General features: G+C 38.4%; 1 protein-coding gene across 2 annotated transcripts in view; it reads right to left on the bottom strand.

Annotated features, from left to right (window-relative positions):
• PCCA (propionyl-CoA carboxylase subunit alpha) overlaps nucleotides 1–25,965 on the bottom strand; it is a 281,303-nt gene that overhangs the window by 98,463 nt on the left and 156,875 nt on the right. For both annotated transcript variants that reach the window (XM_051630543.1, XM_051630554.1), the window contains one exon: nucleotides 12,423–12,525. In XM_051630543.1, the coding sequence (XP_051486503.1) occupies nucleotides 12,423–12,525 (103 nt within the window). The remainder of the gene's footprint in view (nucleotides 1–12,422; nucleotides 12,526–25,965) is intronic.

The raw sequence follows: 25,965 nt of genomic DNA, 5'->3' as shown, positions 1-25,965 counted from the left end.
ACTTCTTCACACTACATCAGTTTATTTTCACCACATTCCCATCATCTCACACCATCTAGCACAGGTGAGACAGCAGCATACTACACTTTAAAAAGACTCTACTAAACACGAGGCACGTGAAACCTGATACTGCAGAGTACTTGGTTTGCAACTTTAAATGTTCTGATAGCAGTGACTTCCCCTGCAGCTACAAGTATTCAGTGTTTCCATGACTGATTCTAGTGCAAAGTTTGAGGCCTAGAGAATGAAGAGCATATCAAACTGACACGAATTTAAAGAAAGTATCATTTCAAAGATTTGGGTAGAAGTTCTGAAATACTTTAGTAGAGACAGAGATAGAAGTCAGTACACAATTCCACTATTGACAAGACTGACCCTCCTCTTCCTTCACCCTCTCCTCATACTTACACTTCCACAACAAATTAAACACAGGTCTATAGACAAGAGTCCTCATCACTACACAAACTATGGGAAACACCCAGAGCTAGCCCATATAACACACTGAACAGCAAAGGGATTCTGTGTTCGTTCAGTCACATAGTTAACTCTATTGCAAAAGGCACATCTGACATCTGGCATTCCTTAAATGTGAGTGATTTTAGAACAGCAACAACAACCTTTGAAATAAAGACTGGTGCACACATTATTACCTGAAATAATTCTAGCATTATGGAGCTATATGTCTATTTTGGTGTCCAGTTGAGTTCAGTTTATTCTATGTCCTTGAGATCTGTAGATTTTCTCTGGAAAATTAACTAAACCATTGACATAGGTTATGACTACCTAAATCAGGTTCCTTTTTTATTCTCTGTATGAGTCACAGATTGTGATGCAATGAACTTTTATTATTTAAAATATCTGCCCTCCTCCTGCATTCAGAAAAATCTTGTTCTCTGTCTTAACCCTTTCAATAACAGTATCTTCAGCCTAACCTCAAAGTGAAAAAGGGGTTAACAAAATGCACTATTTGTGAGTCCCTCCTCTAAATCCCAACCACATACTCATTTTCTGAGCCCATTGGTCAGCATTAACCAAACACATCAAAATCTCTAAGTTTTATGAAAATAAGAAGCTGCACATAGAACGAAATTAGTGCCTGCATTCAGCTCTTGGACAGACAAGGACAATTTGGTTGTCACCCAGCAGCTGGGCTGGCAACCACAGCACACTTAGACCAGAAGAGGTGAATGGCAATCATCAGAGGCAAAACCACCTCAGCTACGTTGTTGGGAGGCAGAGGACTAAAGCCAGCACAAACAGCCTGTTCCTGCAAACTAACTCCCCTTTGTCTAAAGGACACCATGACTGCAAAACAGCCAGTGGCAAATAAACACAGGTGGACCATCTATCACCTTGCCTTCCTTCCACTCCTTTTCCTTAAGTATCAACCACAGCAGTATCTGAGTATCATTCACTGAATATTTTACACTGCTCACTCAAACACTTATCACTACAGCTATCATACTGTTCTTTGTCGTAAGGGTACCATGACATGGCATGACACAGTGCCACGTGCAGTTGTGCATGCCAGCTCTACACAAGTTGGTTCAACTAGGAGCAATTCATCTGCAATAACGTAGCACTGCCCAAACTAGGCTAGCACAGGTTCCTTTGTACTGTACTAAACTGTTCCATGTAAATGTAGCCTAAAATGGGGAACAGTACAGAGTACAATGTCTCTTTGCTGACTACTGAATATAAATAATAAATAGGACTGCTATCCGTTGATAAACCTGATCATTTGTACCTCTAATCTTCATTTTCGTTCTCCCACAACCCAGGTCCCCTGGTTGTATCAGAACATCCTGCTTGCATTCAAATCTTCCCTAACAATGAGCTTAATAGCCAGACGTACAGATGTCCCACTAGTCTAATATAGCAAGATCTATTCCACAGATCTCTGACTTCTACCAACAGCCAACACTGATACCGAATGAACTCTCATGAACAAAGCTATGTTTTCTTAATAATAACAGTTGTATAAACATAAGGTCTTCTCAGTTAAAGGGAAACCAACATCAAAAAGCAGTAAAACATGGAACCCTAAACCCTTCTTTCTTTGAAGAAACACGTTTGAAGCGAGGTGTTTCTAGTTATGGGTGAATGAAATGAGAATTCAGCTGCAACAAACGGACATCCAGTCTGTATGAAAGACTAATTAGATCCATCTGAGAAGCTGTGTCTAAAACTGCTTCACATATTTCAAAGGAAAGCTCTTCTAGTCTATCTTTTGAGAAGACTACATCAAAACATTTAGTCACAGCTGACGCGCATCTATCCACTACAGCAGCATTATTTTTCATAAGGCATAAAAGCTACATTAAAGTAATGTTAATAGTCTGGCCTACTTAAAAATTAAATTAAAGGGGGGGAAAAGACAGCAAATACATTTAGTGCTAAGAAAGCAACTCAAAGCATCAACGAGCTTATTGTTGTCTTCTATACCAAAGTATCAAGAAATCCCAAAGTAGAGTGTTGTACTGAATATTAAATGTGCTGAGATTTACTCAGAGAAGAAAATCAAAGATGAAACACCATCCAGAAGATGGAGAGTTAACTACGGCCTTTGTACTAATAAGCCAGGCTCTTAAGATTACATTAGCATGCTTTTAAATGTAACTATTGATACGGCTGAACCAGCAGGAGGAGCTCACAACATTTTTTAATCTATTCATTCTACAAAATTTGGGGAGGAGGGTTGGGAAGCTAGAGGGGCTTTTGAGAGCAGGGAGGAGCTGGTTAGGGTTTTTCTTTCCAGATATATTGGATGTAAAATCAGTGGTAAAGAAACACATCCAAGCGATGCTCCTGTAAGCATTTTTTTTTAAAAGTGTTTTTTTTTTTTTAGAAACTAGAAAATAATGACAGGAACATTGTGGTATGGGATCTTAAGTGTGCATGGCACACAAATGAACTGAAGACAATACCTGTGCCCCAAGGAGTTTTCCATCTTACACCGAAAGATCACAGAACCACAGGAAGGGCAGCAGGACACACCAAATGTTCTAATGCCAGAAACAAGACTTTTTGAATAAAGAAAATGGTATGCTATGACTCTGTACTGTTACAGATATTGAATTTATATTTCAGTTTAGTGTTCACTGGAATTCCTTGGTATTCATTGGATCATGACCCATGGCAGAACACAGCATCTGTTTTCATACCACAGCAATCAATCCTATGAAGCCACCTGTGTGGCTAAAACTCTTTATTAGGTAATTTAGAATGAATCATTGTAAAACCTAGCTCCTTCTCTGACTTCAATGAGCTATGCTTTAAAACAGCAAAGAATTGTTTGATTCTAACTCATGGAAAATAAATATCCAAACTGACCGTGCTTGCTTTTAAAATATTCCACCTTTTAGCATGTCAGACCTTTAACTGCATTTTCTTTTTAAACATTTCTTGTAGGCTACATACCAGTGCTAGATCATATATTACTATAAGTTTTGTAGCAGACTTAGAAATCTCCAAAACCTATTAAAACCAAACTATTACACTGCACTGACACAGAGGGTAGAGTCTATGTAAAAGTACACTATTAATTCATTACTATTATTATTATTATTCATGTCATTTTTAGTTCTCAACCCTGTAGGTATTTTCTCTATGTGTTTATGAATTAATGTGAATGAACTAATCTGAGAGATACAAACCCACATCAATGATCTCTCTTTACAAAGCAAATGTGCACCAATTGTACTAGTCCCTTACATGTACTTGCTGTTAAACTGGCATGGTATTTTAAAACCAGATGCACTCTGCTTCTCTTTTTGCTTAGCACACAGACACACCTAGTAGAAGTACATTTAAATATTATATGAATATACCCAATATTTAGCAAAGCATTTTTACTTCTATCTCATCTAATGTGTCCCAACATCTAAATTCTCTGAGAGCCTCAATGCAGCAGAGTAGAAATGCATGCCAGAAACACTGAGTTCACAACAAGATACTGAGGCCAAGGCCACTTTCATTTAAAAAACACAATGTCAGCAGCCACAGAGATGTAGCAATTAAAGCACTTGCCCACAGAGTCAGAACACGGGGATCACTGGGATCAATGCTCTCTTCAGATTGAAGGGTTCACACGCACAGTGCTTGACTCCCAGGAGAAACTGTCCCCATCTCATCAGGATAGGATGGGGCAGCCTCTACCCTTCCAGTAAATCTGTCACTGTACAGAAAGGAATGCAGGATCGGCAAAGCCACAGTCAGTCAACAAGGAGGAGCACTACTATAGCCCCACGATAATGGTAATGCTTTGCAAGGGTGGAAATAATGGCTTCTGCTCTCTCCACAGGACTAGCCTATGCAAACCGCATTAAAATGCCATTATACAGAACACCAAGTCTTACAAACAGAAAATACTCTGGAATTGAACCTGAATTAAGAGAGTAAAAGTAGGTACACAGCCTCTAGAACAATAGATGCTATAGGTATACAACCTATAGAACTTGGTGATGAAGAGTTTTGTTTGCACAGCTGCACAGGTTCTGCAATGGAGAATCTGTGTGCTACTCTGCAAGTAAAATTTAGAAAAGGCAGAAGTTTTCTGCTTAGAGCTGTAAGGGTTATCTAACTTATCTGACCCCTCCACTTGTGCCTATATACATGTACTTTCCCTTCATTCAAACTAACACAGGACTCTGGAATAACAGTATATTTTATTCCATAGATATAACAATATATGTAACATTCCGATATATAAAAATATACACTTAGAACTAGAATTACCAGAAAATCTCCATTTGCTGTTCCTAGGGATATATGTTAATTTGTATCTCTACTGGTTACTCCTCTTACAGTTTTAAATCCTACAGGTATTAGCATTTCATCCCTCTTAACACAGCCTTCATACTTCTTTTATATGACCAACATATTATTATGCACCTGAAGCATACCAGGTACATAAAATACTAGTAATAATAATTCCAGTATTTTATTGACTCTCTTAACAATATTATTAATCTCATACTGATAGGGCTAGACCATGTTATTCTTCTACATGTGTCCTGGTTTAGCCAAGATGAAGCCAATTTTCTTTTTACTGATTTTTTTTTCCTTCAGTGAACTCTGTTTTAAGTAGCACAGCAAGTTTTCTAGCTAGTGGACTGATAACGCTCAGTGTTTATAGTTACTGCTGAGAGACTAAGGACACTTTGCTCTTCTTCTTGAATCCACTGCTTTGGATACTAAAGGAGCAGAAGAGTCATACCTCACACTCTCCTCTCAGCTCCTGTCTGCTCTGCCCTCTCTCCAGGAGCTCCGGGACATTTCAGAACGGCTCACAGCTCAAGAGATGCCGTGGGAGTTGCTGGGGGTGAGGATAGAGGTGATAGGGGCTCTGCATATTCCTGCACATACTTGTATATATTTGTACATATTTTCTTTTATCATCAGTATTTAATTAAAGCTGTCTAGTTTAGTTTTCCATCCAGAAAGTGTCTCTCTCCTTTCCCTACCTGGGTGGGAGGGGGAGGGGATTGAGAGCTTCGTTGTCACTGGTTTAATTGCAGATTCTGAGTCAAACCATGACAACACAAACTGCTGGAAAGGCAGAACTTCATATACACTGAATTATGATCCGTCTGCATTCACATTTGCATTTAAGGAACTTAATGTGGACTAACTTGACTTACAACAACATTCTATGTTGTTGCTTTGATTTTACATTATACTATTCCTTTTTACCCTTGATGCTTTCCATACTTGAGCTGCATTTAGTTTGATTTTGGGGTGATTATTTACTCTGAAGCATTTTTCCTCCCTCTGAAAAGAATTTACAAAACAAAAAAAATACTTCCCGAAACAATTTTAAAATCTACTTACCCTTCAGTCATAAAATTTACAGAAACCTAATACAGCAGACTTCTCCTAATTAAATGTTTATATTTTCATTTGAAGTTGAAGCTTTACCATAGCTAGATACACGAATTCACTAAATTAAAGCATACAGATAAGTACTTATCTACTCTAAGCTGATCATACAGGATGTATTCAAATAACTATGACAGCAATGCCTTTGATTTGTATTTTTATGCTCTTATTTACTTAGTATACAATAAGTTTTCTCTTGCAAGCATGAAGAGGTACATGGCCCAATTTTCCACCTACACTAATAAATCTAATATAATAAATAATATATAATAATATAATAATAAATTCATCATTTCTCACAAAAAGGGAAAAAACATTGCTTTTCCTTAAAAATTACTAAAAACAGTCATTAATCAATTTCTCCTTGGGCTGAACAAGTTTCATTAATTCTTCATAGAGATTTCGTGTCTGTACTATATTTAAATGTTCTTAAATTCAAATTTAGGAAGGGATCCAATATTTTGTGAAAATGGTAGTCCATTCTAGCAGCAATCTGAAACAAGTAATTAAGTCTTCTCTACTCCTCGTATTCAGCATTTGACCTATACAGGTCCCTCTGGAAATGTATCAAATTTCCATTTGCTCAAAGTAACTTCTGAACTATTTCACCTTAAGCTTTTTTAAAAAAATAAATAAACAACTTTCATTCACCACAACTTCAATGATAAGAAGCTACTTTATAACTGAAAACATCTGGGAATTCTTTGTCAACTGAACAGATGAGAAGATGAGGCTAAAGTAGTCTGGGAAGGTATGCATCTACCACAGAGATGAAGAACCCTAACAGAAAGGGCTGTTTTTAAACATGACAAAGGAGAATAACAACAATTACTTGCAGAGAAATCACACAAATCGGTGATAAAGAATTGTCGCGACAGAGGATTCCTATACCATACCAAAGAATAAAAAATGGATTATGCCAAAGAAGTTTTCAATAATGCAGTTTATTGCAGAAAATACAGCTGCAAATTCCTCAACAAATCTCAAAGAAAAAGAAAAGTTACTATCTTTTAAAGTGTAATTGCTTATTGCTGGTATCTATTATTTGAGTCTTGGATTCATCCACTGCTTTTCTGAAAACAGAGGTGTAGATAAAAATCAAGATGACCCATCCGTTTTCTACAACCTCCTCCACCCCAAAGATATTAATTGTTCTTCAGCTGTCTAACTCAAGTGACATTCATAACTGAAAAATAAAACTGATGAATATGGAAGTAAGGGAAGTGGGTTATAGCAGTGAAGAGACTGCATGATAATCAGATAATTACTATTTTTCATTCTTTTGTTAAATGAAAACTATACAGTGGATCCAATAAACTGAACTTCATTATTGGATACCTGCTACAATGCATTTCTCTTCTCCTTTGCTTAGGCCACTTACATTCTCTGCTAGCATTTTTATTATACGTTTTAAGTGTATTACCTAGATGGTATCTACCCATGTTGGAGAAGGTCAGTTCATGGCTGTCCATGACACCATGTCCTAACACACACTGGTGTCTAAGGGGCTGCTCACCATGCAGCTGTGGAGGGCAGCTCCCATTCAGCACACCATTAGCAAAGGGACTCCACACAAGCAGTGAGCAGCCAGGAGTGAAAGTCTGCAAAGAGGCAACAAAGGCACCATCACATGGATCCAGAGCAACCTTGGTAGATGACACCTGGCTTTGAAGGGCCAGTTTAGCACAGTGCAGGGAAAGTACACAGCTACCAAGTTTGCTCTATATAGGTAGGTTCCCATTTGCCTTTGTCTCTCCTGCCCTTTAGTACTCTGCAGAATACTCAAGCTTTTAAAGAAAGAGCAGGATCAAACCTTCATCCGCAAAAGTGGATCAAGACTTTGTATCAACAAAATAATAAATTAAACACATTTCATAGCCAGACTGGAAATCAAAAACAGCAAGATGAAAAAGATTCCTGTCTGAAATTGAACTAAACAAAAGAATCCAGAGTTTGGTGACAGGACACTTCCGGGCTGTTTGTTGCTGTTTCACATTAGTCTCATGTAAAGAAGGGTATTCTTCCTTCAAAATCTATTTTTGCAGTAATCTTGACTGTATGATCTTTAACTCTATTGATGAGAGTATATTTTTTAAGCCTAAGAATACAAATCAAAGTCCAGAATCTGACCATGAGTCCTCCAAAGTACTAAATTGATATATATGACAAGCAGTTAGCTTTAAGATTCTTCTAGCAATTAATATATAGGACAAAGGAAAAAAAAAATAGCATTGACATTAATTTAGTTGGCAAGTTAAAGTTGCTAAGTTTTAATTCTCAGGTCAGGTCATTTAGAATCTTTTAATTGCAAAAGTGTTTGTTGTTATGTTGATAGAGTATCACCAGAAACAACTGTCTGATACTGAAAATTCTAGTACACCAATTTTATACAAACTGAAGTATTAGCATATATAACAACAGAGGTACTTCTATTTTAAAAGAAAAAAATATCAAATTAGGCTTCACCTCTACTGGAAACAAGAAAACTAGTATTTCTGTTCGCACTGCTTCAGGCAAACAGTATTGCTCACACGTGACCACTCATCTTTCAAGTCCTTCAGTTCAGGGAAGTAAGGACTCTACAGTGGCCTACATCCAGCTTGCATCGAGGAGGACCCATGTTACAAATGCAGTGGTTAAAACCAGATGGTTACAAAACTCAAATTCCCGAAAAATAAAGAGCAGCAAAGAGCAGTTAACACTGCACAACTGATTAAGATTCTTGTGATAAAGGAAGAAAACCACAGATGACCCACAGACCAAGATGCTGACGAATGATCTGCTCTCGAACAGCAGGAGCCAGGGAGAAGCCTGCTGCTCACTCTCCCTGCACAGAGAGCAAAGCACCGCACACTGAGAGGTGGTGAGGTTCCGGCTGGCCAGAGTAGAAGACTTAACTAAAAAAGAAAGGAGTCACTGTTGGAAGAGTCCCAGTGATAAACAAAATAAATCAGGATGCGAACACTGCTGCTGCAACGCACAGTTTGTGGCGGGAGTAAACTTCTGAGGGGGAACGTGAAGGTGGCTATCTTACTGCACCACAGATTCAGCTGTCTTTGTCACAAGCCACGAGGGGACACAACCCACAAAGTAAGGAGCCCATGTCACACAAACTTAATAACAAAAAGTGAATGCAGAAGTTCAAAAAGTGAGGCTTGTGTTTCTGACAGAAAAGTCAATAAAGAAAGCTTTGAATTTCCCTTTTTTTTTTTCCCCGATGGCATGTTGTATCTCCTGATCAGAAACAAGATTTCTTGTTCCTGGTCTTTGACTTTTCTTCTTTGAAGTTTTAAGGCAATTGTTTTTCCATTGTAAAGCTCTGAATAATAATTCAGAAGGTTTTTTGACTGTGCTGTATTTACTATATTCTCTTGTCTGCAGAACAATCACAGAAGAACCCCAGCAAAAAGAAAATTATTAATAAAGAATAACATGTCCCGTGCTATTTATCCAGTAACAATGAAAAATAACTGTAACTCTAAGCAACCCCAGTATTCAAAAAAATATTTTTACAGAAGCCTGAGCTCAGGAGTTAAATTTAATACACTATACCTCACAGTTTAAGTGAGATAGGCCTCTGGTCACAGTGAAATCCACCTACTGTGTTTTATTTCACCAGTTAAGAAATTTTCCAGATACAAATAAATACGTAATTATCTCTCCCCAAGTATACAGGCTTGGTTAGGGTAGAATCAGAATGCAAAAGTTTCTGTCACCAGTCCCTCTGACCCAACTTTCAGGGTCTGTCTCACCTGGCACCCCTAGTTCCTCCTTGTTGCTTATGCACCCCTTCACCCATTACACTGATGGTTGCTCAGCTCCCCAGGGGTGCTCCTGCAGCTCTACCTCACAGTGGAAGGTAACAGCAGCAGCATTCTGCAGGGATGCAAGGATACAAGCAGGAACCTCTGCATTTGTTATTTGGTACTGTTAAACAAACTGAAGGACTAGAAATCAGACTCCATACATGCTTGGCTAAACTGAGCGTATATTGGCTGTAATGCTCATACTGCTGCAAGATATAAGAACTGTTTAGCAGTTCCATTTAAACTCAGAGACAGGCTTGGACTGCAGAGTGTCGGAATGATTTTCCTTTTCTTTAAATAACAAACCAGCAGCAATAGCATTACACGTTCAACTCCTTTTCTCAGCGTTCATGCTTCCTGGAGAAACACAGCCCTTTACAACTCAGCTGCTTAAGCTGCAAGTAGAATCTATGACTCTCCATATATGAGCCTGTGTGTTGTTACTTTCACAATCATAGAGACAAAAGCATAAAATGATGCTTAGGCCTCCTCCATCTGTAAACTTTCCTCAGTCTGAGGAAAGTACTGAAATACGTAAGCAAATACAAGTGAGTGCCTAGGTAACTAAATGGAACTGAAGTAAATCTCTCAAAAAATAACTGTGCACATATGCACCCAAATGCATGCCTGTGTAATTAGTTGTGCTAAACAAAATTCCTAGTTTGGGGAGGTCCAGCTATGGGAATTAGGTTTCTGAGCTCACAGCAGAAAGGGCCTATCCAACACCCACAGCAAACAGCAGCCACCCTGTACCCTCCTCACTGACAGCGATGCTGGAACAAAATGGTAGAGAGGCTGGGGGCAATGACTACTCTTGGGAAGGGCCATCTCTGTCACACAAAAATGTGCCAGTCCAACTCTGAATTGGGCTGAAATCTGGCAGAGATTTTTTTTGTTTGTTTGAGCAATAAGTTGCACCCAAGTTCACAGGATGCCTGTGAGGGCCACCATATAAATTTAATTCAGTAAAAATCTGAATGCAGACATCATCTTCACTCCTAAAGCACCATTCCACAAGTAGGGTGAGTGTCACTGCCGTGAAGCAACATTATATATTAGGTACAACAATTAGGCCAACAAAAATAATTTTGGAAAAGCAGCTAGGTTTTCATTACCTCAATTCCCATAAATGAAAATAACCATATAGAAAAGATGACCAGTTTCAACTGAAAATCACGTCTCTTAAACTGACATTTCAGTACAGTAAAGCAAAAGTGAATCACTGAGATGATACTCATGTATCTGCCTTCATTAAATGAAACACTAACATCCTTTCTCACAAGAAATCTCATTATTTTGGAAGCAACATAGGTGTGATCAACATGATATAAAAAAGTAGAGCTCTATAAATTTACCTTCTCAATACTGCAACCAGCTTGCATCTTGGCTTTATTCTGCTGAACAGCTGAACTACTGAACACAGCATTACTGTTCTACTCTTGCCATGGCCTATCTTTCTACCTTTTACGCTGACAACATTAAGTGCTTAAGTAATTATCTTAGTATATCTGTAAAAACAATAGTTTATATACTAAGCAACCTTTTTTCCCCTGCGTAAAGGGACTTGGGAGCACTGGTGGACAAAAAGCTCTACATGAGCCGCCAGTGTGCGCTCATAGCCCAGAGAGCCAACTGCATCCTGGGCTGCATCAAAAGAAGTGTGGCCAGCAGGGCCAGGGAGGTGATCCTGCCCCTCTACTCTGCTCTGGTGAGACCTCACCTGGAGTACCATGTCCAGTTCTGAAGCCCTCAACACAAGAAGAGCATGGAGCTGTTGCAGAAGGTCCAGAGGAAGGCAACAAAAATGATCAGAGAGCTGGAGCAACAGTCTTACAAAGACAGGCTGGGAGTTCATCCTGGAGAATAGAAGGCTTCAGGGAGACCTTATAGTGGCCTTCCAGTACCTGAAAGGGGCCTACAGGAAAGCTGGGGAGGGACTGTTTACAAGGGTATGTAGTGACAGGACAAGGGAAAATAGTCTTAAACTAGAGCAGGGTATATTTAGATTAGACATTGGGAAGTTCTTTACTATGAGGGTGGTGAAACACTGGAACAGGTTGCCCAGAGAGGTGGTAGAGGCCCCATCCCTGGAGACATTCAAGGTCAGGCTTGATGAGGCTCTGAGTAACCTGATCCAGTTAAAGAGGTTCCTCCTTGTGGCAGGGGGGTTGGACTAGATGACCTTTAAAGGTCCCTTCCAAACCATGCATTCTATGGTTCTATTCTACACATTCATCTGAAGTGACATAGGCACATCTTGAAACACTGGCATTTTACTATGACCATACAGAGTTTTACCACTGAGGTGTTCAATAATTCTACTCCAGTATTATTACACACTCAACTTGCTTGTTTGTTTGATTTGTGGGTTTTTTAATCACTAACTTAAGATAATGCAATTTCTGTTGACATTGCACATAATTTTCTTGCTTTCATATATATCTACAATGGAGTATAAGACCTTACTTCTAAACAAGACACTAAATAGGGTTGTTGATTCAGAAACAAAATACAGAAATGTTTCACAGGCATGAGCAGAGAACAAACTTTCTGCACTACCACTATTTAATTAACACAGACAGTTTTGCAATTGTTTTGTAATTCACAGCAGTGCCTATGAAAGCAAAAATAAACATCTATGTTTGGTCACTGAGCAGACAGAGAATTTTAGTAGGTGTAAGGATAATATATATTGACTCAACACATCAAATTTCTTAGAAAATGAGCAGAACTTACAGAAAATGATGAGCAATCTTTTGAAACTGCAACTGGGTAAATTCCATCTCCTAGACGCACAGAGAGTTCCCAGCTCCTTCTTTTTGATTGAGCAATAGGAATTCTGAAAAAAGACACAGACAGAAGAAGAATTTTTAACAGGGATTTCATGCTTCTCCCATTTTAACCAGAAATGCTTGCTTCATAGTATGGTCATGAAGGATATAAAATATCATTGATCTATAGACACAGCTGGAGAGCATACTTGGGGGAAAATAAATAAATAAATAAATACAGTTTTCTGTCAAATGGCATATAAGGAGAAAATCACCCTGCTTTCTTTCTAGATTTGCCTTGACACACTGGGTACGCTGATAAAGTTATAGGAAGCTCTTGAATACAGTCAGTGCTTGCTGCAGAATTAGCTCAAATAGGATGAAAAGCAGATGAGAAGTGGGTTGGCAGGAGAACAGCAACAGTGGCAGCTGAAACAGTCTTTTTAAGGGCTAAATATAAACACTATTTCTTTTATCTCATTCTCAGAAAACCTTAATTAAAGGCCAATTACACACAAAAGATTCAGCCAAACAAGTAATACAAGTAATTTCATAATGAATATACATTTTAGAGTATCTCATCCACAGTCTTTCAAGCAAACTTAAAAATAATTATATCTATATATATAAAACCACAACCACATGCAGGATTATACCTATTTCTGCAGCATTTCATGGCTGCACCAGGTAATACAAGGAACTTGAATCTTTTCAACTTTAGCTTAAAAAAGGACACCTGAGAGCAAATGAATGAGACTTGAGTCTCCATTTGTGGAAGTTCAGAGTGAAAAGTTATTCTCAGCTATTTTATTTAAATGTATATTCAACTTCAGTTTCCTTATCCTAACTTCTAAAGTCTCTCCCACATTTTTACAACAACTGGTATCTAAAAGTATTCTACAACTTTTCTGATCAGTGCTTGTCATATACTAGCATCAGCAAGTACCATATGGCCTAAAGAGAAGATACAAAGGTAGAGTTTAAACTCCGTTAAAACAAAGACACATTATTTTGGTATAGCTTTTATTCCACATTGACTCTTACACATATTTAGATTCTCTGTAAGAAATCTACAGATTTCCTAAGTTTATCACTTTCCTAAAGATAATTTCTGCTATAATGTTCATCTGTTGTACATTATAGAGCTTACAACACCATTTTTCTGCAGCCTTCAGTCTTAAAACTTGGAAAGACATCTTTCTGTGTTAAGGAATCAATAGGGAGAAGCTCCTGTAAGGCTTCCAGAGGCCACAGGAGGAAATGTTATCTGCATAAGCCAAGGATAACACACTGACTTGTTAAGGATTTCAACAATTTTTTTTAAGAAGGTTGAGTTTTTTAAAAAACTGAAATCTAAGCAAATACAAGTTCAGGTACCTAATTAGGCAATAAGTTTCCATAAATTGCACCTTGCAATGTGCCTGAAGAGAGGAAATGGAAACACTAAATAAATTAGCTAAACATTTATCAATAGTTACTTCTGGATCTGAGCCTAGTAAGGTCTACACCAGATTTCACCAATCATCTTAGCTCACCTCTAGCTAGGACTACCCACAAACTTCATGAAAAATACCCTGCTCTCATACTAATGATGGCAACTGTTACCTTTCACATTTAATATGCAGCAACAATTGTCAAAACAACAAATCTGAGGAAATACCTAAGGCTTATTGGGTGCAATGACATTTCTCAGCACCTCACCCTGAAACTCCTGTATGTCACCAAAACATTTAGACTGGCTGATAGGAAACATGTCAGACACAGGAGTTCCTGAAGGGGAGGAACAGGAATTTCCTGCACAGGTAGCAGGCAGCAAGGCAAGAGATGTTTTCATTGCACTTCCTGGTATCAGAGCACCAGTAAGGACAAATGTAGCAGGGGTTTGGCAAAGCCTGGGTAAATTCTCCATGGTACTCCACTGCCACAATCAGAAGGATTTAGTGGTTTAAAGGAACTTCATATTTCTTGTAGAAGAGGTAAGGCCTCATCTCAAACACAGCTTAGTAGATCTGCTTCACTGGTGGTATGAGACTCCCTATAAACTTGCTGGCACGGCCCTGCTCCATATTGCATTTGACTGGAAGTGACCTCATTAATCTGGCTGCAGGCCATCAAAGGAAAGACAGTCTTGTTCTCCAGCAGGGATTATTTTTGTTCAGTCCTGTCTTGCTGAGCTTTGTCAAGTGTATCTCCAAACAGGATGTATGCCTCTTGAAAGGCATGGCTATGATCACTGCTTTGCCTGGGTTTCAAACAGCCTCACAGGCATATCATTCCCCTCTCTGCAACACTGGTGGTCAGCAGGGCAAGGTCCAGAGCTGCATCTAATACCTAGTATGTGGCAAGTTGTGCTCCCCTCCTGGAATAGTTACATGCATTTGCATAGGGGCACTTTTCAGCTTTGCCAATAAAATGCCTGTGGCTTCGTAACTGTAACCTACAGTTACAGTTACTTACTAAGACAGATACATTAGCTCATGAGAACCCTACTTTTTCTTCATTAAATCAAATTCCTTTCAAATACCTTGTAGTAGACTCCATTGTGATAGGATTCAGAGGGGGCAGGAGGATTAACAAGAATCACGAAGTCCAAAAGTAAAGAACAAACTCCAAGCTCCTTGGATATGGAAAGGAAGTTGTTCAAGTCTGTGAACTACTGTAGAAATGCAGAAGTTTCTATCAGGCTAAGAAAGAGGCTTTTTGGTGGGATTTTTTATTGTTGTTTTGTTTGGGTTTCTTTTAATGTCTGAGAAGTCCCAATGCATGGGAAATAATCTCTTTGTTCTTGGCCAAGGTTGCTTCCTTAGCTGAGAACTCTTCTAAGTTCTCCAAAGGGAAAACATCTGGACTTGTGAATATACTTTCTAATAGTTCACGGAAAACTCCCCAAACTTATGTCTGTTTTCAAAAATTTATAACTTTTAAAATTCTACATTCTGGGCTGAAATCCGACTTATTCTATTTACAGGAAAAAAAAATACTAAAAGAAGAAATAACACCACTTTTACCATCATAAAAGACACAAAAAACCTAAGGTACTTTCCCTCCAACCCTAGAATCAGAATCCACACAATATGTCTTTCATAGGGTTCAACACACCCCCCACTTCTTCTCCCACTTTTGGCAAGTGACATACCACCAAAAAGAATATCACTTTCCCTACATATAAGGACCACTGCCTGCAGGAAGAAAAACAAGTTTAGCAGTGAGGTGAGCTGCAGGTGAAGGGGAAAGCAGGGCTGCAGAGAGTTGTGCGCTGTTGGCCCTTGCCAGGAGCGTTACACACAAAGACAAGGAGAGAGCAGAGGCAGCACCCGGACCTCAACAACAACAGGAGGGTGGAGAAGGGTGTTATGTGCCCCTTCTGTACACAGCTGGGCAGTTCAGAACCTCTCTACTCCACAGTGCCTTCTAAAAGGAAGTACCACAAGCAACGGGGGTGCAGACGAAGAGTATGGTGACAGCCTGGCTCTAAGTCATAAAGGCTTTGCTCTAAAGCACTGAAGTTATAAAAACACGTAAAAGGAGCAAGAAGAAAAACAGCAGTGTTTGCCTGCCTATTTATTTGTTTGTTCACCTACAGATGATATCATGGTCCCGTAATTTATTTCATACATCACACAGGGTAGCATGTCCCTTTTACCCCCAACTGCCACGACAGAGAGCAAGGAAGAAACTTTATAATAATGCAGCAGTTACCGCTCCTAATTTCTCTGCAAGTTTTCAGGAAGGAAAGCAGACAACTCACTCAAAACACACACTTAGTGTGCTCATAGAAAACAGAGTTAAATCATTATCCTAGTCAAAAACAAATATGGAAAGAAAGCAGACATACATTCACAAAGGCAAGTCAAGCCATAACTCTGGCCTGGACGGCCATTTTGATTGTCGTCAACCAATCATATAAAAGGAACTCAATAAAACTACAGTTTTCTGCAGTTCGTAGCACATAAACGCCCCTCCCAATCACTGCTGATGATGTAATGAGCTATGATAAATGTCACCCGCTCCTAAAGGGTCAGGAAATTGAGTATAGAATTTTTTACTTACAACTCAAAACGTGAGTTCTAACACTGGGGCATAAAAACTTACAAATTCTCTTTACTTGTGCTATTTTTGCTCCGTAATCCTTTACGTAAACACAGAGAAATCCCAAATGATCATAACAAATTCTCTTGTTATGAAAGGTTCTAAGTGTTTGAAAACCACATTATATGACACTCCATAAAGCTGTTTTTCAATTGTGCAATTACCTATTCAGCAGTTAAATAAAAGTGAAATATTGACTTAAAACAATGTTAATGGTGGAAGAATCATTAAGAAATCCTTCATCATAACTTTCACAGCAGGTGGCCTGTAAAATGATCAAGAATAATGTGCTGGATTCTGTAGCCACCAAGGTCAGTTTCTGCATACAAATCTTTGCAGGGGGAGAAAAAAAGACCTTCAGAAAGTGGGCCATTCATCTGAACCAAGTTCAGAGAATTTCCAGCACTGTGAAAAGATATGTTATGCAAGCACATAGATGTATTCAGTGGGGGTAGACTGAACCAGCTACATGGAGACTACAAAGGAGCCCTCCCATGGCTCATGAATAAGTCGAGGAAATGATCAGAAAAAAATGGAGAGATGTTTAGACAGATGGCCCACTTAAAATGCCTGGGACAGGGCATAAGCAATTTTAATGAAACTTTAGATCTACCATATAAATTGTTTCTTATTTTCTCCACCCTCCCCCCCAAAAAAAAAACCTCAAGAAAGGCAAACACAAATTTACCGCTCAAACAAGATTCTATCTCACGATGTAAAAAAAAGCAAAAAGAGAAGTAAATCTCACACTTTCGAGCATTATTGGTTTAATAAGTTAATATACAAAGAAATATCCTTCACAGAACCTTCAACTATCAGATGAATATAAAAGCAGGGAATGAATAGATTAAAAGAATTCTAAACAGAAGTGTACTGCCAAACAAAACAAAAATCTAAGCTTTACTATCTGAGTACTTTCAATACTTTCCAACACAAAAGTTCATCATTGCATAGAAAAGATAAAAGCAGCACTTTCACAGGATTATTTTGGGAACTAAAAATTATGTGAAAGGAACCTAAGAATCTGGGAATATTTTATTCAGCAATTTGAAGTATTTTCTTCATGTATTCACACTGATTTTTACATATATTCAGATCCATCCACCTAGAAATATCACATGCACTTTTCATTAAAATGTGTTTTCCTTCTTTCTGCTTTATGTACACATATATTCTTTTCACCAAGAGTATGAAAATATACCATCATTAGAGTAAATTATAGTTCTGCATGTCATACAAAATAATAACCCCTACTAGCTTGTGTGCCAGCTGATCAGACAAAGGCTGAAAGAATTACTCAATGGTTATGTCAAACTGGTTTTACATTACATTTTCTTTCCTATTACATTCAGATCAATAACAAATATGCATATTTATAGCCATGTACTCTATCTGAATAGTGACCACAGGAAAAAATCAAATTTCATGGAAGGTAAAATATAAAACAAAAAGCACTGCTTTAAAAGGATGCTATGGAGTGCATTGTGCTTTGATTCAAAACAGCATATAGCTGGATGCTTCCTTTTGCTTTAAGAGAAGCTTTTTTGAGGATTTGCATTGACATAAGGGCCTGCAATCCAGTGCCCAATGAAAACCTCCAGTGCCTTCATCAGTGAACCCCAGATGAAGGCTAAATCAAGAGTTAAAGCTGCATCTTACAAATCTAGGCTGAATTTAGCTGCCCAGATCTAAGTGTGTGGGCTCAGCCCCTTTCATCTTTGTTTAACTGGCAAGTAACCCTGCAGACAACCTGAGCTCACCCTGGCTCAACCTCTTCCACTGAAGGTCTCCAAGTATGCAGGGGTTGGGTCCTTCAAAACAGAGCCACCTTAACCAGACTTCTTTGCAGTTAGCTTCCCCATCAGCCTGGCAGGGGGGGAGGAAAGAGAGGCTCCTCTGCCAAAGCTGTCTCTGTAGCCTTACAAGAAGGTGTGCTTCAAGCAAACAGCAAAAATTCTAACCCTCCTGAAAAATCTTTCAGGATTTCACTTTAAATCTATCTTTTCACTTTAAATCTATCAGGCAAAGGAAGTAGGATTTCTGTTATTGCCCATTTTGCTATAACAAATTCATGCTTCCACCACATACATCCAGAGAATGAAAGATCTGAGCGATCAGTCTCCCTCAGCCTGTGAGGGTTCAAATCTACCCCCCATCTTTCAGGAGAAAGAGCCAGGGCCCAAGCAGGCATTAGGGGACTCACCATCCTATCTTGCTGGTGGAAGGAAGGAGTGAGAGATTCACAGAGACTTAAGAGATTACAGCTTTGCAGCCTGATGATGCACCTTCTGGGACATTCTGGTATTTGGTCCTACTCCAGGAAACTACTGTGCACTTTGCATTTAACAGACTGGATTAAGCACAAAGCTATCCTGGGAGCTGCAAGCACAGCCCAAGACCTCTCCGTTCCATGGGAGGGTCAGACTGTCCAGTCCTTCAGAAGATGCCAGCGTACCTTGAAAATTACAAATAAATAAACGCAAAATGTGATATCTGAGACTCATTTCCTCTCCAATAGCATGTCAGGGCCTGCTTTAGCATTTGGTTTCTCTTGGAAAAAGAAAACATCACAGGCATTACTGCTGAATAAGAGATGTTGCTCCTTGTCTCATTGAGAGCATTTGGGAGATGAGAAGCACGGAAACTTCAAATCATGTGTCCATAAGTACACAGAAAAGACATTTCTTTTCCATATAATTTACAATCTGTGCTTTTGATCCGTTCTTTCAAACCATCTTTCCTAAATCAGCAAAACTATTTACCAAAGACCTACTTGCAAGCAGGTGGTTTTAATCAGATCAGTCAACAATATTGGCTTGTGTGTGCTGACAATTGTTATAAAGAGAAAAATCTGAAAATCTCTTTGTAAAAAAAATTAAAATCGGGAGCTATTTCTCCTCCATTCAAGTATTTAATTTCACAACTGTGTTTCTCTAACACCCTTTATTTTTCATGAGAGTTTACTTTGGGCAGTTGGAAAAACTACTAAGAATAATACACTCCACAAAAGAAAAATTAAAAACTCTTTCCCTGAATGAATTCTCATGTATTTCCCTGAACAAGGAAACATTCACTCTCCAATTGTGCAATTATTTGGGAATAGTCTTACAATTCTTATCTCGCTTACTTTTAATGCTCAAGGAGTTTCAGAACATTGTGCAGCAGTAGAGAGGACTACAGCTCTTCTGTTAGTGTCATCCACTAGCAGTTATATCCTTCCATATAACATGATAGCATTGGGATTGTTGGGCAGCCTGCTTCCTGCACCTCCATTCAAACAATGGCTGTGTCCAGCAATAATGTGCTAATTTTCATTTTGTATTATGTTTAAAATATTACCGGTTTCCTGTGCATGTAAAAAATAGGTAGCAAGCAACCTCTAAACTACTGATATGAAAATGGACGTGAAATGAATAAAAGGTAACTGGTAAGTTACACATTACCTAGTGATAACTTCGATAAGGTAAGAGTAATTTGGTTTTACATCTACACATAAAACAGCTTTCCATACACAATTATTTTTTTAAACATCCAGACAAGCTCTGTTAGGCTTGCTCTACTCATCCCAGTACTGAAATCTGCCTGATTTATAGCCTAATAATCTCAAACTAAATTGTCATTAACCACTGTAAACCTGAATTCAAAAAACATTTGTTGCTTTGCTCCATCATCCCTTTTGTCAGAATTTAGAAATTCAGTTACTCAACCACTTCTTCAGTAGAAGTTCTGGAGAGTGTAACAACTCCAAAGTAATCAGGACAACACAGAGTGGGTGTGAGAACATCAGTGTTCTATTTCAGATCAGCAGTAGAACTCTAAGCAGAGTATTCCAACTATTTGCACTTACCTGGCTTTGGATCACACTGCAGAACAGTCTGGGGACAAGGGAATCAAGTTCCTGTGTGATGCAGGTAAGAGCCAGGCTCCAGAACTGCACCCAGCACACTCTAGACACAAATGGGCATTCAGTGCACAGGACTGCATTAGAACTAACCAAAAGTCAAATATGTACAGTGAGAGTATCACCTCCTCTTCACAAAGTAGAAATCCACTTGCACCAGTACACACTCCACCAACAGCTAGATTAAAGATCGAATAATCTGTTATTCATATAAAGAGATCTTTATCTTAATGACAATTTCTGCAATTGCAGTCTCTCAAAATAAGAAGTTCAGTATTTAGTGTATATATTGGGCCATAGTTTAAAAGGTAAACTAAACACTGCTACTTAAATTCAGGCCCAAACCCACATATTTAGTTGGCCCATTAAAGAAGAGTTAAGAAGTGCTTAGCATCTGCCAGATCCTCTCAGTTGAAAGCAATGAGTGCAGCACATTTGAAAAATCATTCTGCCAATTTGGAGGAAAAAATACATATATCAGAATGAAGTATAAAACTTCAATTTTTAAGAAATCTTGGCCTGACATTGCAGTTCTGAGTCTATTCTATTATACAGTCTTCTTGGACACATCACAGTTTCTCCAACTATCAGTAATTTACAAGGTTAAGCCCCAAAAAACACATTAACCCACCTCTTTTTATGTTCAGAGATATACATCTACACACATAGACTGTCACACTCACCATTAAAGGCAGTAGTATGACTGAAATGCAGCATTTCTTTAAATAATAAAGTTTATAAAACCAAATTCAGTAGAATCTGTCAGTACCTGCTCAACTTACTAAATCAAGAACAAGAACAGAAGTAAGACACAACTGCTATGGTCAAGGGAAGAGGAAATGCATTAGAATAAGAGGCCACTTCTGAGGAAATTAGGCAACAGCTCTGGGAGTAAGAACATCAGCCTTCTTCAAAACCCACACGTCTTGCAAACTAATGAAGAATTAAAAATTACATTAAGCCAACAAACAAACAAACACAAAAAAGACACCACAAAACAACAAAAAAACCCCCACCCAACCTATCAAACTGTCTTAGAGCCAAACTGAAAATACCTTCTTATAGACCATTCCCTCCAAGTATCTTATTGAGGTTATTATTAAGAACTCTGAATTGAATGCTACCTTTCCTGTAGTAGTTTAATTTAGGTCTCTCACCTAAGACTTAATACAGTTCCCTTTTGACATGCCAGTCCCCACAGAACTGACCAGATGACATCGCTAAAAGTGCAGAATTATTTTCCTTCTGCCACACTTTGTAGTACCAGTGATTTGACTTGGTCTCCCTGAAGCCTGCCACATCCACAATATGCTGAAGGTCCTTATTTAAAGCAGAATTCTATTATTTTCATTTTTTGTGCATCTTGGAAAACACAATGTTTGCACCGGTATTTTAAGAGCCGACCATCTCGTGCCCTTTTGGTTGCAGAAGAACCAAGAGTACATCCAAGAGCTTAACCATCTCATGCCAGTAAGATCAGTTTCATAATACAGCAATATTGATCGTATTTGTTCTGTTGTGATTTCTCCTCTACATGAGGCTTAATTCAGGAAATACACTGAAAGCATATTCAGGATGGCACACAGCCTCCAAAACGGTTGTGCAGATTTTCCCTTACTAGTCATCCTATATGACTTAAGTGTAAGAAAAAGAAGCTGGCCAAAAACAGTGATTAATTTCCAACAATATATTTTCTAGACAGTGGGTAGCTTTTCAAAAACATACTTCTTTACTGCGTACAGAGGATCTAGTGCTGGGTGACAGCACAAATATCAGTGATGTATCTACCAAACCACAGACAAATGTGATTAGAGCATTTGGCAAGAGGTACTCAAGCCAGTTTCCAGCAGGCAATGTGACAGCTACTTCCTCTCTTTAATATGTAAAAAATGTGACATGTTTCACAGATTCTGCAGCTTTGTTCTCTATTTCTTCTGCACTAGATTCCCGTGGAACAAATTAATGCCACTAATTCTGTTAAGATATAGGGAAAAAAACAGCAGATGAGAAAAAGCCCAAGAGTTCATTAAAAATTATATTAGATAACATAAAACATGGATATCTTCAATAAGTCCTAATTCTTCATGACTAGGCAATTACAGCATACAGCAGAACTCCAGTGACTCACATTACCTTCAATGCATCTTCTACTGCGCTTTCAGCTTACACCCAGAGTTCACACCACTGAGCTTCTGCCATCTGGTATTAATCATCTTTTCCCTTGATAACTAATGGAAAGAGAAAGTACTGTCCACAATGAGTTAGAACTTGGGCCAAACCTCTTTTACGTGATGCTAAGGAAGGTACTTGTTACCTTACTTAGGTACTATGAACCTGGGCCACACAAACCCAGGCTCTAATTGTTAAACAAAGTTATATATATTTTAAAGAAGACAGATTTCTACAGCCCTCCATGTATTTTCATCCTTTTAATAGGACACATGACATTGCTCATACTCTGGTCTCACAAAGAAAAATAAATCCTATAAAAAAAAAAAGTGTGTACATTTCCTACTTAGTTGAAGTCAAACACATGAGATGTGAACAAAAGAATTTTAAATAAATTATTAGTTAAACTAGGGTTCATTGTGATGACAAAAAATGAGTAACAGCTAGTGCCTCATGCTCAGGATTAATAAAAGAGACTTTTGACCACTACATTTTCTGCTGATGCTCTGTAGGGTGGGAGATGCAGGGATTGACAGTAACACAAGTGCACAGAAAGTTTAACAGAAAGTGTGTCATCATCTTAGATTTCTTTTTGCTTATTTTGGGAGAATCATGATTGATATAGCATGGGAACATAAAAATGGCCATACTGGGTGGCCCAAATACCCCTCTACTACAATATTCAGTGCTCAAAAGTAGACAGTTAAATAAGGTGTAACGACAGTACAAGAATGTAGTCACAATTCTACACTGTACTTGAGAAGAAGCACCTCTCCTTCCTCGCTTTTCACCAAAACAACTGGCACTAATCAAAGTAGTTCAGTAACTCACAAAGCAAATAAATAAATTTCCTAAATACAGAACACGCAGACAAAATATAAAAATAACACTACTCATATATAGCATGTGTCATATAGGCACATTTTTATATGCTATAGAAAACACATCTTTCTTTAAACATGATTTCTTACACATCTATGATTTAATTAATTAAATTTTATTAATTAATTCCTCTGTGCAACGAGGTGGCCTTTTAAGGGCGATGAACACGATTATTTCTGACAATCCAACTTTTTTTAAACTGTGAAGCAGCAAAATGCTATAAGCTCTCACTACCCCTTGCTTCTGGGAAGACACATAAGGAAGCTGTAGAAGTTGAAGAGTGTTGTGGAATGGTGTGGCAATGCCCATTTGTAAAGAGACTGAAGCTTAAATGGCCATTACACCAGGATTTTGAAAGAATTGTATTTATTCACTATTCATTGTATTCACTCAGAAGGGTTCACTTAAAGCAGGTGTTAAGCCTCGGGAAAAGGAAGCCTGTAGCAGAGGCACACATGCGATGTCCAAGTTCAAAGAGTGAAAAAATCAGCTCACCGAAGAGTAAGGTGGACTTCATGTTAGTAAATATCTGAAAACTGTTGTTTGCCTGAGGATACGAGTAACAAGAAAAAGGGATTTGCTGCAGGGGCTGTGGGGAAAATGTAGAATGTCGAAGTGCTCTCACTAGTTCAAGGAAACAAACAGAAAAGTTGTTGGTTTATGGCATCTTCTTTGTCTAAGGACACGAAGGGCTGAGTGCAGCCAGAGGAGGACCTGCTTTAAATTTCAATGTCTGGTAGAAAAATGGGCAGCAGGGTCTGGAGAAAATCATTACTGTGTGACCAAGGGGTTTCAGATCACCACTCCTGGCAGAGAGAGCCTCAGAAACACATACCACAACACCGGGGTAAAGACAGGAGCTTAAAGGCTAGGAAGGACAAAATTAACAAATATTTCTGATATTTTTAGGTGCTTTTTAAACCTGGATTTCAAAAGGCAAATAAATTATTTGTCTCATGGTACTATTAACTGCAGCAAGGCTAATTTTGCTAAGCCCCATGGAGAGACAGGATAAAGACCTGTCATCATCCCCTTTCTAAGTCAATGGATAAACATCCCTGGTTTCAAAAGAACCGGGGCCCTGTGTCGTTTTTTCCTGCCCAGTCTCTCTCACACGACAGGCTTTGAGGAAACACGTTAAAGGGAAGCCACAGCCAAAACAAACTCCAAACACCACATCTAATTAAACAGAGAAGTAAACCACTAAAGAATGCTATGTGAAAGATATTAAAGAATCATCCATAACCACAAAAGCAGAAGTCATCTGAGTAGTCTCAATACCAGGGAAAAATATCCAGGCCTTTGAATGCTCAATATGAGACAACAAAAATGAGGACCTAGTTTATTTAGGGCACCATCTATCTCAAAGATCCTATCTGAAATACGATGACATATCCATGTAGTTTTTCTTTTAAGATTTACACCACCACCAGTTACAAAGACAAAAATTTACAGCATCTAAGGCAGAACAAAGGGGACTAATTCAAATGCAGGCAGCAGATCACTGATCTTGAGTTGTGCAAGTCACAGGCATGACATGCAACTCCAAGATAGTGAATAGCAGCACACTTAGCAAATGTTACCTCTCATTCTTCTCCCATTAGAATTAGAAAAATTGACGTTGTGACAGAGCAACAAATGTGCCTATGGCCTTCTATGTAAAGAAATTAATAATGTTATTTATTTTTATCATTACTTGGTAACACACATACCAGGAAATGTCTTATCAAGAAAGTGAAGAAAGGCTCTCCAAGACTCCTCAGAGAAAGGCAGGACTAATTTCTCTTGTGAAAATGTTTCTTCAATATTTCCACTTAAAAACACACACACTAAAACTATGCAGAAGTGACTTGCCTCTCTAAAAGCTGGAAAGAAAGAAGCTTTAGCTCAATCTTATAAGTTTACACTTTTACCCTTAAACAAGACCGAACTGAGCATAACCACACTGAAGGTCAGCTCCTATACTGGCATATCACATTTCAAGCCAACAGCTCTTTTATTTAAAATATGTTAGATAAAAAGGTAATATGCTCTCTGTAAGAGTTCCCTTGAGACTAGAAGAACCAATAAATTAACTGTTACCATATGTTTGGCTCCTTTTGGCAAAATTCAGTAACAAAACACTGCCAAACCTCTTTTGGCAGGTAACAATATTTGGTAGCTTATAGTACAACTTGGGGGCAAAGGAAACTGGAAAGAAAGCTTGGAAATGAATAGAAAATGCATTTCTATCCTTGTATAGTTAGCTACATGCCATTGAAAGAAAGATTCTAATAAAGTCAACCCTATGGGTCAGATCTATAAGAAGCAGCAGTCTCCTCAAAAAGAGCTGTATCAAATGCAAACCCAAACACTCCAGCTAGTACAGCAATGCAAATATTCTGCATCTTTTTTTTTTAAACAATGCTAGGTAAGTATGATCGATTTTGCAAATGAGAAGCTTTCTAAAATTAGCATTCCAAAGAGT

The sequence above is a fragment of the Apus apus genome, chromosome 1 (genome assembly GCF_020740795.1).
Source record: "Apus apus isolate bApuApu2 chromosome 1, bApuApu2.pri.cur, whole genome shotgun sequence".
Taxonomy (NCBI): Eukaryota; Metazoa; Chordata; class Aves; order Apodiformes; family Apodidae; genus Apus; species Apus apus.
This window is presented reverse-complemented; position numbering and strand designations above follow the sequence as displayed.